General features: G+C 49.2%; 1 protein-coding gene across 1 annotated transcript; it reads left to right on the top strand.

The window, feature by feature from the left end:
- The first annotated feature begins 1750 nt into the window (after positions 1-1750).
- Positions 1751-15788, top strand: LOC144942725 (protein mono-ADP-ribosyltransferase TIPARP-like). Its single transcript, XM_078869592.1, has 5 exons — positions 1751-2871; positions 7370-7523; positions 9525-9646; positions 13614-13853; positions 14430-15788. Exons 1-5 carry the CDS (start codon positions 2213-2215, stop codon positions 14878-14880), a joined length of 1626 nt encoding a protein of 541 aa, XP_078725718.1. The 5' UTR covers positions 1751-2212; the 3' UTR covers positions 14881-15788.
- The last annotated feature ends 281 nt before the right edge of the window (positions 15789-16069 follow it).

The raw sequence follows: 16069 nt of genomic DNA, 5'->3' as shown, positions 1-16069 counted from the left end.
ATCTTAACCTCTCCGCCCCCACCCCATCACCAACCGGCATTGACCAGTCGAACACGTAGCAGGCTGTCGCGACTGATATCATCCATAATATAGGGTTTGTGTTGGGTTAGATCGCGTAACTATATAAATGTGTCGTTAAACCCGCCACCACCCGACACAGCCAATTAGTAAGGTTTGCCACGGAAACAGAACGTGCTAATTCGTCACTAGTACAGCACACCGGTTGTGTGTTGGAGCGCCAAGCCACAACATTTACAATCCAAGTATAGGGTGCTTCAAAAAAAGTGTTAAAACTTATACGGGACTATTGTTTTTCATGGACAAACGAACGGATAATACACTGTAGCATGATAAAAAAAAAGTATGTTAAGGGCTTGTCTCTTGGATTTTTCCTCACTTGATACAGTAAATTTAGCTGTGACGGTCCCACCTGATGACGGAGACTTGTGTTGCCTCCGAAACGTCGTGTTTTATTATTTTACTTCTATTATTTATATTATTTTTATTACATATTTTTATTTTTTACCTACGTGACTTTACCGAAAAAACCTAAGAGTATGAATCCTTGCAATCACGAAAGCTTCAAATCTAGAATTGTGTTAATAGCTTAAAAGTGTCTCCAACTTGTTCGCCGTCGTTGTCAACGCGCGCCTGGAATCTTCTCCAGGTGGTCTCCGAAGCCCGGATGGACACTCCTCGTGGCGTTGTTGCAAATTCTCAGAAGTGTTCACATCTTTTTGAAGCACCCCATATTCCCAGGGCTGCACACATTGGGTGGCTTATCTCCTGGCCTTGAGGCTTGCTGCTGCTGCTGCTGCTGCTCTCGTTGTTGCTGAGCGGTAGCGTAGCGGTTAGTGCCCCGTGCTACGAACCCGGTGACCCGAGTTCAATTGCCCGCTCATGGCCAACACCGATGACGATTATCTGAAGTGTTCACATATTTTTCTTCTTGGTTCTTTCGGTAAAGTCACGTAGAATGGAAATAATAAAATAATAAAAATAGAACATAATACAATAATTCTCACGACGGTTCGGCCACAACGCAAGCAGCCGTCCTCAGGTGGAGAACAGGTCTGTCGAGAAGAGAACAGGTCTGTCGAGAAGACAGTCTATTCAGACTCTGTCTTCTCGACAGACCTGTTCTCCACCTGAGGACGGCTGCTTGCGTTGTGGCCGAAACGTCGTGAGAATGTTTTTATTATGTTTTATTTTTATAATTTTATTATTTCCATTCTACGTGACTTTACCAAAAGAACCAAATAGATGAATCCCTGCAGTCACGAAAGCTTTAAATCGAAATTTGTTCACATTTTTTTTGAAGCACTGCGTATTGACCAGCAGAGTAAAACAAACTCTGGCCAAACAACCCTGTGGTTAAACAACCCGCCGCGGCCAACAAACGAAACGAAAAAGAAAACCCCAGCACAAAATCGTGCGGTCATCATTGTCATCGACGACGATCGCGTCGAACGGCGATGATCGCTCCGTTGGCCGTGTGAGTGCGGTGTCGCAGCACGGCGCCACTGCTGGGGTCGACTGAATGCCGAGCGGCTTCGTCTCGTGTGGCGGGGGGTGGGGGGGGGTGCCTTCGCTCGCTCCGCTCTGCCCCTGATGAATAACCGCGGCGATGCAGCCAATGGCTCTTTGCACCCGCAAACCCCGACCCGCCCACCAACCCACCCCGCCACCTCCACGGAGACTGTCACACGCCACGAGTTTCGCATCACCACGCCCGCGTGATGAAGTCCACTTGCCGCTTTTGATGATGATGATGCGTTTGTCGTTGTGGCAGCAATCGTCCCCTCCACCTGTTCCCGTCGACTTTAAAATGCGGCAGGCCCCTCCGAGGCACGCCACAGAGCAACCTGAACGCGACTCAGCGCCGACCTCACGCGTTCTGCGAGGTGGTTAAACACGCTGAGGGTTTACATTTCAACTCGGTAACATAGCACAAGCTCACGGTGTGTATTTGTTCACACACTCGTGTGTGTGAATAACGGACAATACACCTTACTGCTCGAAGCCTCAAGATACATTTAACGCGTATAATTTAATCATTTTAGTCCACCACGCACCGTCATTAAAAGACAAATCGATTAACTCGCGGTGACAGCTGAGTGACACTCAACTCATCGGCGTGAAAGCTACCGGGAGCCACAGGCGTTTTGTCGAGGAATTCCAACATCGGGTCGGCTTGAGCCGTGCACAGATAATGCGAGCTCAGAACCTCGGCGCGGACACAGCAACGCCGACTCCATCCACGCGCCGCCTCGCGCTCCGAGCCCGCAGCGCGGAGCTCGCAGCGAGGAAGAAAGCCAGCGCGCGTGCCCGACGTTTCGCGGCAGCGCCAACCGCGGCACCGCCGCCCCCCCTGCCGACGGCGAGGTCGTCGTACCCGAGGGCGAACGCGAGGCGAGCCGCCCATGGGCTGCTCAGATTGGCGGCCCTGGCGCGGTTCTCAGAAAGCGTTTCCGAGAATTCTCTCCGTGATCCGCCCAGCTTCGAGATGACCCACACTGGTCGCAAGGCACCACCCCACGCACACGACGCCCAAGGGCTGGAGGCTGCCGCTGCTGCTCTTGCTGCTGCTGCTGCTGGTGATGATGATGGTGGTGATGCAGGTGCCAGCCCTTTTGCCGGCGCTAACGGCGACGGTGACGATGACGAAGGTGGCAGTGCAGACGCAGGACGCGCCGGCTCGGGCACAGTCGAGGACTTGTGGTCGGGTCTTGCGGAGATCGGAGCGCTGCCCTACCACTGGCAGATGCGGCGGCCGGGCGCGCCTTGGGAGAGCATCCCGGCTCGCGCGCAGGAGCTCCTCGAGCGAGTTTTCTGCAACCCCGACAACGACTCAGCGCAGCTGCGCACCGAGTGAGTGTCGCGCGCGCACGCGGCGTGAGACGCCAGCCTACAGAGGCGGCGGCGGCACGGAGAGAGGGAGGGGAGGGAGGGGAGACCCAAGGCGCTATCTATGCAGCCTGTCGAGCAGGGCAACGTGGGGATGCACTGTTTCGTGACTTTATTAAGGAGCGCGGTCTCGTGTTTTCCGATTAAGGATTTCAACGTCTCGCGTTTACGCGCATTGCTGCTCTTGAAATATTGTTGAGTTGGTTTTTTTTACGAATGAATTCGCAAATAAATTGCTCTTCTCCTTGTTGATTGGGTCTTTCGGGAAAGTAACGACGTAGGTTCAAATTAATAAAAATAAACAAAAACCACGACGTTTCGATCACAACACAAGCGATCGCCATCAGATCGCTTGTGATGCGATCGAAGCGTCGTGGTTTTTGTTTCTTTTATTTGTATTAATTTTAACCTATCTACGTGGTGACTTTACCAAACGACCCAAACAATATGAATTCCTGCAGTCACGAAAGCTTTAAGTCAAGATTTGCTCTTCTTGTTGTCTTGTTTTGCCGACTCCCTGCAAATAGACTCTCTGAGTTTCTAGGGCTGTTCTGATCTCATCGACAAGAGCGCGTGTGTTGTTGTAAGTTTATCGATGAGAATAACACCCATTTATGATACTAATAATAGGGCATTGTCTTAAAGTATAAATAACCGTAAGAGATTACTCGGAAGGGACATCGGAAGTAAGTCTGTGATATCTACGTCCGCGGATCGTTTTCTATCGCGGGCGTGTCGCAATGCTCTGCGAGATTTCCAAATGGATTCTTCATCTCAGGACAGTGGCAGAGATATTAGTGGCGTTTGGGGGACAAACCGACTGGACGTATCTATTTATATATTTGAAAGCAATAATGCCAGTTCAACACGTAGGCTTTCGCGACCAATATCATTCATAATACAGGAGGTTTTTTTTTGGGGGGGGGGGGGATTTAATCGCGTCAATATATAAATGTGTCGTTAAACCCGCCACCACCCGACACAGCCAATGAGTAAGATCTGGCTGTCGCCTGATGAAGCTAGTTGTAAGTACCGGCGAACTGTCGTGCTCAGATTGTAAATGTTGTGGATTTACTCTCCAACACACCGGTTAGTGCTGTACTAGTGTACTAAAAGGGTACACCGACGGTCGCCGAACGGCAGGATAGGCTCCGCTGTATCAGCCATGAGCCAATCAAGTCAAGTGTTTGGTAGTACGTGTTGTTGACGTCGTTTATTGTGAAAATTCGGTCACAGTTCCTATGACCACTGTTTCATTGCTTTTATGGCTTCATTTTGGTGATTTTCGAAAACATATTTGGTTTGGCCATGTTTGTTTGTTGTAGTACAGAGTTAGACTGATGGCCTTAATCTAAGTTGTATTGTGGTTGTTGTTGTTTGACTTGCATCCCACTGGGATATTTGCACAGGGTTGGTGTACGATGATTTTTCTGCAATATTTTGCTGTCTTTTCTTGGATTTTCTGTTTGCACATAGTCACTTTAAGATGTTTTCGTGTTCATGTTTTTGTTCTGTGTTTGTTGCGGTTGCACCCAATTCAAGAGCCGAATGGCTCACAGGGCTATACCTAATAAATTAACTTCGAACTTTCTGGGCCGAAGTTCAGGGGCGGAGCTTAAGGGTGTTCGCGGGGAACCGTCGGGAAGGTTCTAAAGGGGGCGTGTCTAGAGGCGGGGCGTGTCTAGAGGCGGGCGTGTCTGGAGGCGGGGCGTGTCTGGAGGCGGGGCTTGACTCCACGTGGAGGGGTTATAAAGGGAAGCAGAAAGAGGCTCAAAGTCAGTCTGGGAAGTCTGTAAGCGGGGTCACGTCTCGCGCCTTCAGAACGCCAGCGGCCACGTGGCGGTCCGAGGGTTGACTCCTTGCGCGCAGGGAAAAACGGAACGAATTTCGATTTAAAGCTTTCGTGACTGCAGGGATTCATCTTCTTGGTTCTTTCGGTAAAGTCACGTAGAAGGGAAGTAATAAAATAATTAAAATAAAACATAATAAAATAATTCTCACGACGTTTCGGCCACAACGCAAGCAGCCGTCCTCAGGTGAAGACCAGGTCTGTCGGGGAGACAGACATAATTATTTTATTATGTTTTATTTTTATTATTTTATTACTTCCCTTCTACGTGACTTTACCGAAAGAACCAAGAAGAACGGAACGGTTTATATACGAGGAGCGTGGAGCTGTTGTTCAGCCGACACAGATATAAATAAAGACACGAGTCAACGTTCGTCGTCGAAGTGTTTTATTACACTAGTAACGAATTGGCACGTTCTGTTGACGTGACACACATTACTAATTGGCTGTGTCGAGTGGTGGCGGGTTTAACGACGCAGTTATGTTTACGCGATCTCACCCCAAAAAACTATATTAGCAATAATGCCCTTTGTAATCATTAAAATTGAACACGAAAGTTAGCAAGCATTGTAAGACAGGGTGACATTGCCATTCTCAAACAGATTATGCGCACGATCTTGTGCTGCTGCAGCTGCTGATGATAATGTCCGAAATGTATCCAGTTCAGTGTCACCGAGTCTCAAGATGTTTACAGAATTTCTCAACTCGTGTTTTAAGGCAAACAGTCCTTAATATACGATAACGCGTGTTTGCCCAAAGCGTTCGCTAAGTTAGCGTTGCATGTTGGGTGGAGTGGTGGCGCGGTCGTTTTTGCTGTGAACCTGGCCACCTGAGTTTGACTCCCGGCCACGGCCAACATCAGTGGCGAGTGAGATGTGAACCAATCCTGATCCCACATCTCCCTCCCCCCCCATCGTCAACCCGCACTTACCAGCGTGGTGAAGAATGGTCAAACAGCCCTTTTACCGAGACGGGGTTGGAGATGCCTTCATCCAGCAGTAGATTAACAAAGAGCTGTAAATTATTAACGTTACCAAGACTAACTATATAATTTGACGTTGTTGAATAAAAAATATACATTTCGATTTAAAGCTTTCGTGACTGCAGGGATTCATCTTCTTGGTTCTTTCAGTAAAGTCACGTAGAAGGGAAATAATAAAATATTAAAAATAAAACATAATAAAATAATTCTCACGATGTATCGGCCACAAGACAGTGTCATTCAGACGCTGTCTTTCCGACAGACCTGTTCTTCACCTGAGGACGGCTGCTTGCGTTGTGGCCGAAACGTCGTGAGAATTGTATTGTTTTATTTTTTATTATTTTAGTATTTCCCTTCTACGTGACTACCGAAAGAACCAAGAAGAGAAAAAATATATACATTTAAATGTATCCGAATTTGCTGAATTTTAAATAGAAAGTTACTGTACTCGCAAATGTATTTATTGGGAAAAGCATAAGAATCGTTGCCCCCTCCCACAAAACGAAATGCCTTGGCAGGAACCCTCCAAGAGAGAGTCACGAGACTCGGTGAGGCCTCTTACCGGGGACACAAATGTGCTCAGATGTTTAACGCGCGTCACCTCGCACGTGTTCACATCTTTACATGCTTTAATTTAACTCACTCTGTCTGTTGTTGTATCCTCAAATCTTGTAACTCAATTTTAACACACTTCCCAATGTGGTATCGACTGCAAACTTGGTATACTTATGTCATACTGATGACAATACTATATTCTATCATAAAAAATGTTTTTTTTAAACATTCTATTTTGAAATGTTATGTTTCGGTTATGCCAAAACCTTACTAATTGGCTGTGTCGAGTGGTGGCGGGTTTAACGACGCATTTATATTTACGCGATCTAACCCAAAAACACCGATATTATGAGTGATAATATATTCAGGACATTTATTTTTATTTAGCAAATGCTTTTGCACGTGACTTTCACGCACTTGATACAGCTAATCTGGCTGTGACGGTCCCACCTGATGACGGAGACTTGTGTTGCCTCCGAAACGTCGTGATTTTTGTTTTTATTTTTTTTATTTTATTTTACTTTCTACGTGACTTTACCGAAAAAACCTAAGAAGACTTTCACGCAGTTAGTGCGCCAGATAAATACAATTATCATGAGATAAATGGCAATGTCGGGTTCTGCTAGCATATGACGAGAGGGCTTGAGGAGAGAGAGAGAGAGAATTCGTGTAGCTTTGCTGTTCCTCCTCCGCTGAAGGAGCGCAGAGCACAGTGGGTTTACTCGATGGCCCAGAGGTTTGTTGCATGGCCACAATCTCACCACTGTGACTTGTCTTTAACTTTCCATTCATCTATGTATGTTCAAGTTCAAGTTCATTTATTAGGTATAGCCCTGTGAGCCATTCGGCTCTTGAATCGGGTGCAACCGCAACAAACAAATAACAAAAACATGAACAAAAAAACATCTTAAAGTGAATATGTGACTGAGTGCAAACAGAAAATCCAATTAAAGACAGCAAAATATTGCAGAAAAAACACCGTACACCGACGCTGTGTGCAAAAATCCCAGTGTGGGTAGGAAGTAAATAAATATGAAAATCTAAATGTTGGAATCTGTGTGCGTGGCTGGCTCCAGGAATGGGATTCTGCCTCTGGACTTCGCCACCATGGAGGCGAGGAATCCTTCTGGAGACAAATTGCTCGCCCGGCGCCTTGAGAGCTCGCGTTTCAGGCCCTATCCCTGCCGTTTCTACCGCAGGGACCAGAACCGCTGGCTCCGGCTCGACGAGGTGAGGCACCCAAGCACCACACCTAGCAACGCCACAGTAACGGCAGCAGCAGCACCCAACAGCAAAGACAAAGACCCCCCGTGTAGCCTTGACAGACTGTAGGGACAAGTGCTGTTAGCGAGCACCTATGAAGGCCTGCACTGCGCCTGGCCCCCTTAGTCTCCCCAGCGGCGAAGTTTTGCATAACGTACCAGGTACTCTTTCGGAGGCTGAGTCGACCTAGGGGAGGTCAATGACCAGTTCAGATAATCGTCACCGGCGCTGGCCGTGAGCGGGAATCGAACTCGGGTCGCCAGGTTCGTAGCACGGGGCACTAACCGCTCAGCAACAACAATAAGAGCAGCAGCAGCAGCAAGCCACAAGGCCAGGAGATAAGCCGCCCAATGTGTGCAGCCCTGGAAATACGGGGTGCTCCAAAACATTTTTCACACTTCCGAGAATTTGCGAACAAGTGGGAGACTCTTTGACTCTTTAAAGCTATCAACATGCATTTGTTATCATGTTGCATTCTATTAGTTCTTTTTTCATTTAAAAACGATAGTCCCATAGAAGTGTAGACATCTTCTTGGTTCTTTCGGTAAGGTCACGTAGAAGGGAAATAATAAAATAATAAAAATAAAACATAATAAAGTCATTTTTATTTTATTATATTATTATATTATTTTAGTATGTTTCATTTTTATTATTTTATTATTTCCCTTCTACGTGACTTTACCGAAAGAACCAAGAAGACGAATCCCTGCAGTCACGAAAGCTTTAAATCGAAATTTAAGTGTCGACACGTTTTTGAAGCACCCTCCATGAAGCGCGTGGGCAGGGGCTTAGCTGTCGGGTGCGCAGGCCGTGCAGCGGCGTTGGGGCCCACAGGCCGGAGGGGCCGATGCCGCAGGGCTGTGGAGGCAAGGGGATGAAATTGGACAAGCGAGGCGCCAGGGTAGCGAGATGTTCACTACCTCGCCTGGTATACGGGAGGTCGTGGGTTCGATCCCGGCGCCGGCGCCTGCTGTATATTCGGAGTTTGCGTGTCTCTCTCCCTGTGGTCGCGTGGATTTTTCTCCTGCACATTTAGAATGAACGTGCGTTTATAGTATTTGACTGCTATAAATGTCCACGTGATAAACCAGTTCGTTGAGTTATCATTTGATGCCAGGTCGTTTCTGAAAAAAAGAGCGATATAGCTCAGTGGGCCTTGCCTGGTAAAATAAAAAAATGTTTAGTTTCGTTTATTTAATTCCCTGAAATCAGGGCCCGTGTCAATTTCACTCACTTTGCCACGGCAAATACAGACCGAAAAAACCCATCACTACGGTCCATTAACAGTATAAATACACGTTAACATTTACAGCACTTTGTCAATTCACTCGTGGATGAAGGTCTACCCGCACTGTGCTGGCCACGAGATTGTTTGACCTTACTTCACCGCGCTGGCCTGTGCGGGGTTATTGAAATGGCTGGGCGGTTCACATTTCACTGGCCCATAGAGGTTAGCCGCGGCCGGGCATCGAACTCTGACGGGATCTTATCTTATACAGATTTACATAGCGCCGAATGTGCTTTACAATAATCATAAAATTCTGCTTAAGATGATAGTAGTTGAAGTACAGAGTGGGGTTATTAAAAGTGGTGATGTAGTTGTGGTGGCGGTTAGGAGAGCAGAGGTGGGAGCGGTTAACGAGGGGATTCAACGTGATAACCACTGCGCCACCGTTCCATCCATATCTTGTGATCGCGGTACGAATGGACAAGCGTGCACGTGCGTGCGCGCGGGTAACAACAGAAATTAAATATGTTCCGTTCGTACACAGGTAGTTGTATCGTTTCGTTTTTACCCTCCGACAAACGATTTCACTTCTGCTTCTGCAGCTGCCTGAAAGAGAGATATCTGCAAATCGCTTCTCTTTTGTTGAAGTAGACGGAGAGAAAAAGAGCAAAGTTTCTATTCTGACACTGTGGCTTTTCCTTTGGGATGGTGGTGCATTGTTTTTTTGTTTCTTTTTGTAGACGTCTACCAGCATCGTCACCAGTTCCGTGGCAGCTGGAATCTTCAACCTGGGCCAGTGGCCTCTGATGAGGATGCGCCCGGAGTTCGTATCGTCCCTGGCGGTGACGCAGCATTGCGACGCGTAAGTTCGCACACGTGTTTTTAAATTATTATTTTACCAGGTAAGGCACCGCTGAGCTGTATCGCTCTTTTTCAGAAGCGACCTGGCCACAAATGATAGGCCATTTGATGTGGAAATTTATAGCAGCCAAATACTCTAAACGCATGTTTCCAAGTGTGGAGGGAAAAAAAACTGGAGGACCTTAAAATGTACAGGCGTCAGGGTCGGGATCGAACCAAGGATCTGGGTTCGATAGCAACCCTGAGGATCTCCTGCACAGGTAGTTAACATCTCCCCTTTATCCCAAGACCCCGCTTGTCCGCAAGTGTCCGTTCGACTGGCGATGTCTGGAAAAAATATCGTGGTCATCGACGGAAAATACCGATCCGAAAAAGTACAAAGAGTGCACGTCGTTAGGGGCGATGGTGTCCGATGCTCAAGAATAGTAACGGGAGTGGCAACCTATGATCGGAACGTGTCCAAGATGACGTCCACCCAGGAGACGGAGCGGTGAAATCAGCTCGTACGCAGGCGCTCAGTGGATTGGATTATTTAGTCGCGGTATCGTAAGTTGGCAGCAGCTTGGGGAAGCCTTCATCCAGCAGTGGATTGACCATGGCTGCTGATGATTGGCAGGGGCATTTCAGGGGACGCATTGGGCTGAGTGCTGTCCGCTAGCCGCAGGGCAGGGAGGTGTTGTGGTGAAGGGCTGAACGATTAATCGATTTCAAATCGAAATCGCAATTTGAAACAATGTGATTAGCAAATCGCAAAGGCTGCGATTTTTTTTCGATTCGAAAAGTCCTATTACTTTCTTATTGGAATTGTTTTATTATTTATTATTATAGCTTTATTTATTTAACTTAACAATTGTTCTATGGTTGATTTTTCTATTTCAATTAAAACATTTTAATAAATACTTGTTGGAAGCAATTCATATCTTTTAAGTTTTCATCGTTGCATTAAAATATATAGAGCAGTTCATATTTGATGGTATCATGTGCTAATGCTCCATCGCATGTTTTAAATCTATTACACAATAAATATTGAACTGAAGCTTGACTTTAAAAAATGTAATCGCAAATCAAATCGCGATATCTGTCAGAAAAATCGCAATTTGATATTTCCCCCCAAATCGTTCAGCCCTACATATGGTGCTTCTGCTTATGGTGATGTTGTTGTCGGGGGGGTGGGGTGTGAGATAAGCTGGGGTCATGAACCGAAATCCCTCTGAGCTTTCCGAAAGTCAGCCCGCCTGACTTGGCAAGTTTTGCTGCCGACTACTGGCACGCATGCCACGCCTGCCACGTGACAGCCACGTGACAGCAGCAGCAGCAGCCTTGTGTGCAACTTCTAAAGCCACGGTTTGTTTACCTTCACTGTCGCCTTGCACTCCATTGGTTCTCAATCGTATTTTTTTTTAGTTTATAACGTTAAAAAATACACAGAGTTTGATGAAACAAAGTAGTTCTACTTATGTAGGGGCGTAGCGAGTGACGTCACGTGGTGGGCGTCACAGAACGTGACGTCAGGCGGCCCTTGGGGGACGGTGACGTCATGCCCCCGGTGGGGGGGGGGGGTATTTAAAGGGGGACCCGGGGAGGATAGGGGAGGCTACTCCACCCGACCGGCCGAGGTTGGGGTAGTCTCGGCCCGGGGCAGGGAGTGCGTGATGCACCCACGGTTCAGAAGGACCGCTGCTTCAAAGGGATCGTTGTAACGTACGCGTCGGAACCGTCGAGCGAAATTTTTATTTCTCACACTCGTTGGTATTTCGTTTCGATGGACATCACGCGCGCCGGACGCATTGACAAGTCGTTGCGCGCCATTGTACGCCAAGAGTTTGTGATGAAGAGCTTCACGGCTCATCGGATTTCTCCAGGATAAATACATATTCCGATTCAGGCCAATGGAGCGAACACAACGATCCAGGCTGACGGAGCGAACGTAAACCGTACCGATATACTAATAAAACATACTGGCAAACTTAGATGGTATAAACACGTGAACAAATGTATTGACCCCCTGTTATTCAAACTGTCTTTCGAGGCCTAGTTTCCCTTATTTGTACAGTGTCCTGCCGTGCGGTCTCGTTTAGACGCTTGAGACATCATCGCGAACGCAACGAACTCTCTGCATTCCGATGCGAGCGATGTGCCTGGGAGTAAAGTCTCAGAGTGGGTTAGAGTAGGGGAAGTCGCCAGCGCAGACATCGTAGGTGGAACAATGTTCTTTAGACAAGAAGCATTCAGTTGTATCTCCATTGCATTTATATTGTATCTCCATTGTATTTAATTGTAACTCCATTGTATCTACACTGTATCTCCATTGCATTTATATTGTATCTCCATTGTATTTATATTGTAACTCCATTGCATTTATATTGTAACTCCATTGTATCTACACTGTATCTCCATTGCATTTATATTGTAACTCCCTCGTATTAATATTGTATCTCCATTGCATTTATATTGTATCTCCATTGTATTAATATTGTATCTCCATTGCATTTATAATGTATCTTCATTGTATCTACACTGTATCTCCATTGCATTTATATTGTAACTCCATTGTATTAATATTGTATCTCCATTGCATTTATATTGTATCTTCATTGTATCTACACTAACGCTATTGTATCTCTATTGTATCTCAACTGCATATTGTATCTCTTATAGTATCTCCATTGTATCTACACTGTATCTCGATTGTATCTCGATTGTATCTCCAATGTATCCCGGTTCAACTCTGGCAGGCCGCGCTGGTTATCACTGCGGGAGCGATGACCGTTACAATACACGTGCCGCCTGGCTTTACAGTGGTCATTAAATACCCCGCCCTGACGTCGTTCAAATTCTAAAACGAGCAGGCCGTTGCGACGTCACGCTCCAAACCAAAGCTCGATCGGTAACCTCCGCGAAATTCTCAAATGTCCACGTCCTCCTGTATATCAGGCGAGGTAGTTAACATCTCGCCGCTATGGTGATGCAGAGCCCACCACCGCAGCACTGCCCTGGCGCCTGCCCTGCGAGCGGCACCAATCTGAATTCAATCAAAGCTCGATCGGTAACCTCCGCAAAACTTCTCGAATGTCCAAATTTTACACCGCCGCGAACGACTCCAATCTGGGATTATACGGAGCAACGTCGCCCCCTCCCGCCGCTACCGCGATGTGAAACGATCCGCGCGCTGTGTCCGGAGAAATATCAGTAGCAGCAGCAGCACTCACCTTCTTCCGTCGTGCCGACAACTTTGCTTGAGCTGTGAGAATTGTCCGTGCCAATACCAAACGCACTGAATTGTCACCGTTCTTACGATTATTGTTGTTATTGTCTAAGCGGCCATATCGCCGCAATCAAACGATACGGTGGCGAGATGCGAAGTACCTCGCTTGGTCTACAGGAGGTCGTAGGTTCGATCCCGACCCTGATGCCTGCTGTATATTTGGAGCTTTCATTTCTCTCTCCCCCGTGGTCTCGTGGATTTTTCTCCAGGGTCCTCCGGTTTTCCCCCTCCACATTTAGAATCAACATCACGCGTCCAGAGTATTTGGCTGCTGCAAATTTCCACGCCACGATGAGCCACTTAGTCGAGCCATCATATGTGAGTGCCAGGTTGCTTCTGAAAAAAGAGCTATATATATATAGCTCAGTGGGCTTTACCTGGTAAATAGTTGAACAGTTACTTTTTGTTTTTTTCGGTGAAGTCACGTAGATAGAAAAAATAATAGATCACGTTTCGATCGCAACGCAAGCAATCGTCATCAGGCGGATGATTGCTTGCGTTGCAATCGAAATGTCGTGATCTATCATTTTTCTACCTACGTGACTTTACTGAAAGGACCAAAGTGTATGGATTCCTGTAGTCATGAAAGCTTCAAATCAAGTTGAACAGTTATATAATACAAAATAGTTTCATGTTTTAAAGAACGAGGAGACCCTCCCGCTAACGACGAGCGGTGTCATCCCACGCGTTGTCACCTCCTCAGCCCCTCCGCTGGCGCCGCACCGCCGTATCCCGGCTGGCCGGACGCTGCCGGATGCTCGCAGCCCTCGACCTGGGTGCCCATGGATCCCGGCGCGGACTTCGTGCGCGTGACCCTGGAGCCGGCCGAGCGGGCGTACCGGGCCGCGTACCGCCTCTTCCACCAGACCGTGTCGGAGACCAAGGCGCTCGTGCTGGGCATCGAGCGCGTGCAGAACCCCTTCCTGTGGGAGAAGTACTGCAGGTGACACGCGCGGCACCGCGGACACGCGCGGCGGCTCGGGTTCGTCCGGGTTAACGTTCGCGTCGACAGCAGCGGCGCATTGGGAACGTGGAATGTGGAACTCGTCAACACGTTCGTCATTCTTGATTTGAAGCTTTCGTGACTGCAGGAATCCATACCCTTTGGTTCTTTTGGTGAAGTCACGTAGGTAGGAAAATAATAGATCACGACGTTTTGATCGCAACGCAAGCAATCGTCATCAGGTGGGACAACCACAGCAAGAAAAACTGCTGAAGTAGGCGAGAGATCTTCCGTGGTACAAGGTTATATAGTAGGCCTCGGCAGTAGGGGAGGAGGGAGGAGGCGGGGCAGAAATTGGACCCCGCAGCAGCATCCGGGTCGTCATTGACGCCGTGTTCTGTCGCCACGCCGGTGATGCTTTGCCTGCCACTGCAGCACTGCCCGAGCACCTCCCTTGGCACCTGCCCTTCGAGCGTCACTAATCTGAATGAAACCTCCGCGAAACTCGTCCGCCCGTCTGAACCTGTCGCCGTGCGCCGCCTCATCCCGTGTCGCTCCCTCCGCGCCTCCCCGCAGGAAGAAGGCGTTCATGCTGCGCAAGCTGCCGCAGATGCCCGAGCGCGAGCTCGAGCTGAACCTGTTCCACGGCACGACGGCCGACACGGTGCCCGCCATCTGCAAGCACAACTTCGACCCGCGCCTCTCGGGCAAGAATGCCGCCGTCTACGGCAACGGCAGCTACTTCGCCACGGCCGCCAGCTTCTCGCACGGCTACGCGGGGCGCGCGGGACACGCCGGGGACCGCTGCGTCTTCATCGCCAAGGCGCTGGTTGGGCGGCATGCCGTCGGGCGGCCGGGCCTGCGCAGGCCGCCGGCGCTGTGTCCCGACGACCTGGCCAGCGACCTGTACGACTCGTGCGTGGACAACGCGGGCAAGCCGAGCATCTTCGCCATATTCGACAGCGACCAGTGCTACCCGTACTTCCTCATCCGCTACCGGGTGATCGGGAACGAGGTGCGGCTGTGAAACTCGCCTTCTCTTGAGCGCTTCTCGTTTGCCATTGCCGCCGCGACGGGGTAGCGCAGGGGAGCGGGGTCATCCGCGCTGCACACGTTACAATAGGCGCCGTCCCCTTGGTTGTGATCGAGGAAGCAAAGGAAGAACATGGGCAGGAGGGGAGACTGCTTTCTGCAGGTGAACTATTGAACATTTTTGTAATTTTACCAGGTAAGGCCCAACTGAGCTCTCTAGCTCATTTTTCAGAAGCGACCTGGCCATCACAAATGATAGCTCACCGAAGTGGCTTATGATCACGTGGCAGTTTAAAGCAGCCAAATACTCTTGAACGCACGTCGATGCTAAATGTGGAGCGAAAAACTGGAGGACCCAGAGGAAAATCCACGCGACCACGGGGAGAGAGAAAGAGAGAGTGGTGCGCAAACTCCAAATATACAGCAGAAGGAGTTCACATCGATAGCAAAGGGAGGTGACGGCAAGCTTCGTCGTCGACCAATGCGCGCGAGCACTTTGACAAGGCCGAGGCGGGCGCAAGCGTACAGCTCTCCCGTCTGCCGCTGGCGGTGCCGTACCGCGCGTGGTTATCGACGCGCGGGCGGGTGGGTGTCATCGGAAGCACTGTGACGCCGGCCTACGAGACAGCACCGCGCGACCTCGGCGGTCTCACGAGATCGAGCTTGGGTGTTTTGGTGGGGTGGGGGGCTGCACAGTGCACAGGTGGTCGACCACCACCGTGCACAAACAGGGTGCCATGGGTTTTGCGAGGATGATGCGTTGGTGGTGGGCGGCGGAGGGTTAGTGGAGCAACAAAAACCGCATCGTTGCTGTACTTCTACGCCGGGCTCACCTTCACCGACCTGCACTGACCAAGCGTGGCGAAAAGTGGTCAAACAGCCCCCATGACCTGGCGGGGGTTGGGGGAGGGACGCGGGAGGGGGGGGCCATCGTGATGCAGTGTAATGACAGCGGGGCTGTGCGTGTACAATTTCGCGTTGTCCCCCGCTCCAAAAACCAAAGTGACGCTGGATGCTGTCTCGGACGCTGGCATCGTTGCGCCGACGCTCAAAGCCGTGCGTGCGCGCGTGTGACTTTGGCCACGCCGATGGGGAGGGGTGGCACGGTGGTTGGCACTGCGCGGCATAATAAAAGCACACGACCCTGGGTTCATTTGGTGGCCACGGCTAAAATCGCCGGCGAG

The sequence above is a fragment of the Lampetra fluviatilis genome, chromosome 28 (assembly GCF_964198595.1).
Source record: "Lampetra fluviatilis chromosome 28, kcLamFluv1.1, whole genome shotgun sequence".
Taxonomy (NCBI): Eukaryota; Metazoa; Chordata; class Hyperoartia; order Petromyzontiformes; family Petromyzontidae; genus Lampetra; species Lampetra fluviatilis.
This window is presented reverse-complemented; position numbering and strand designations above follow the sequence as displayed.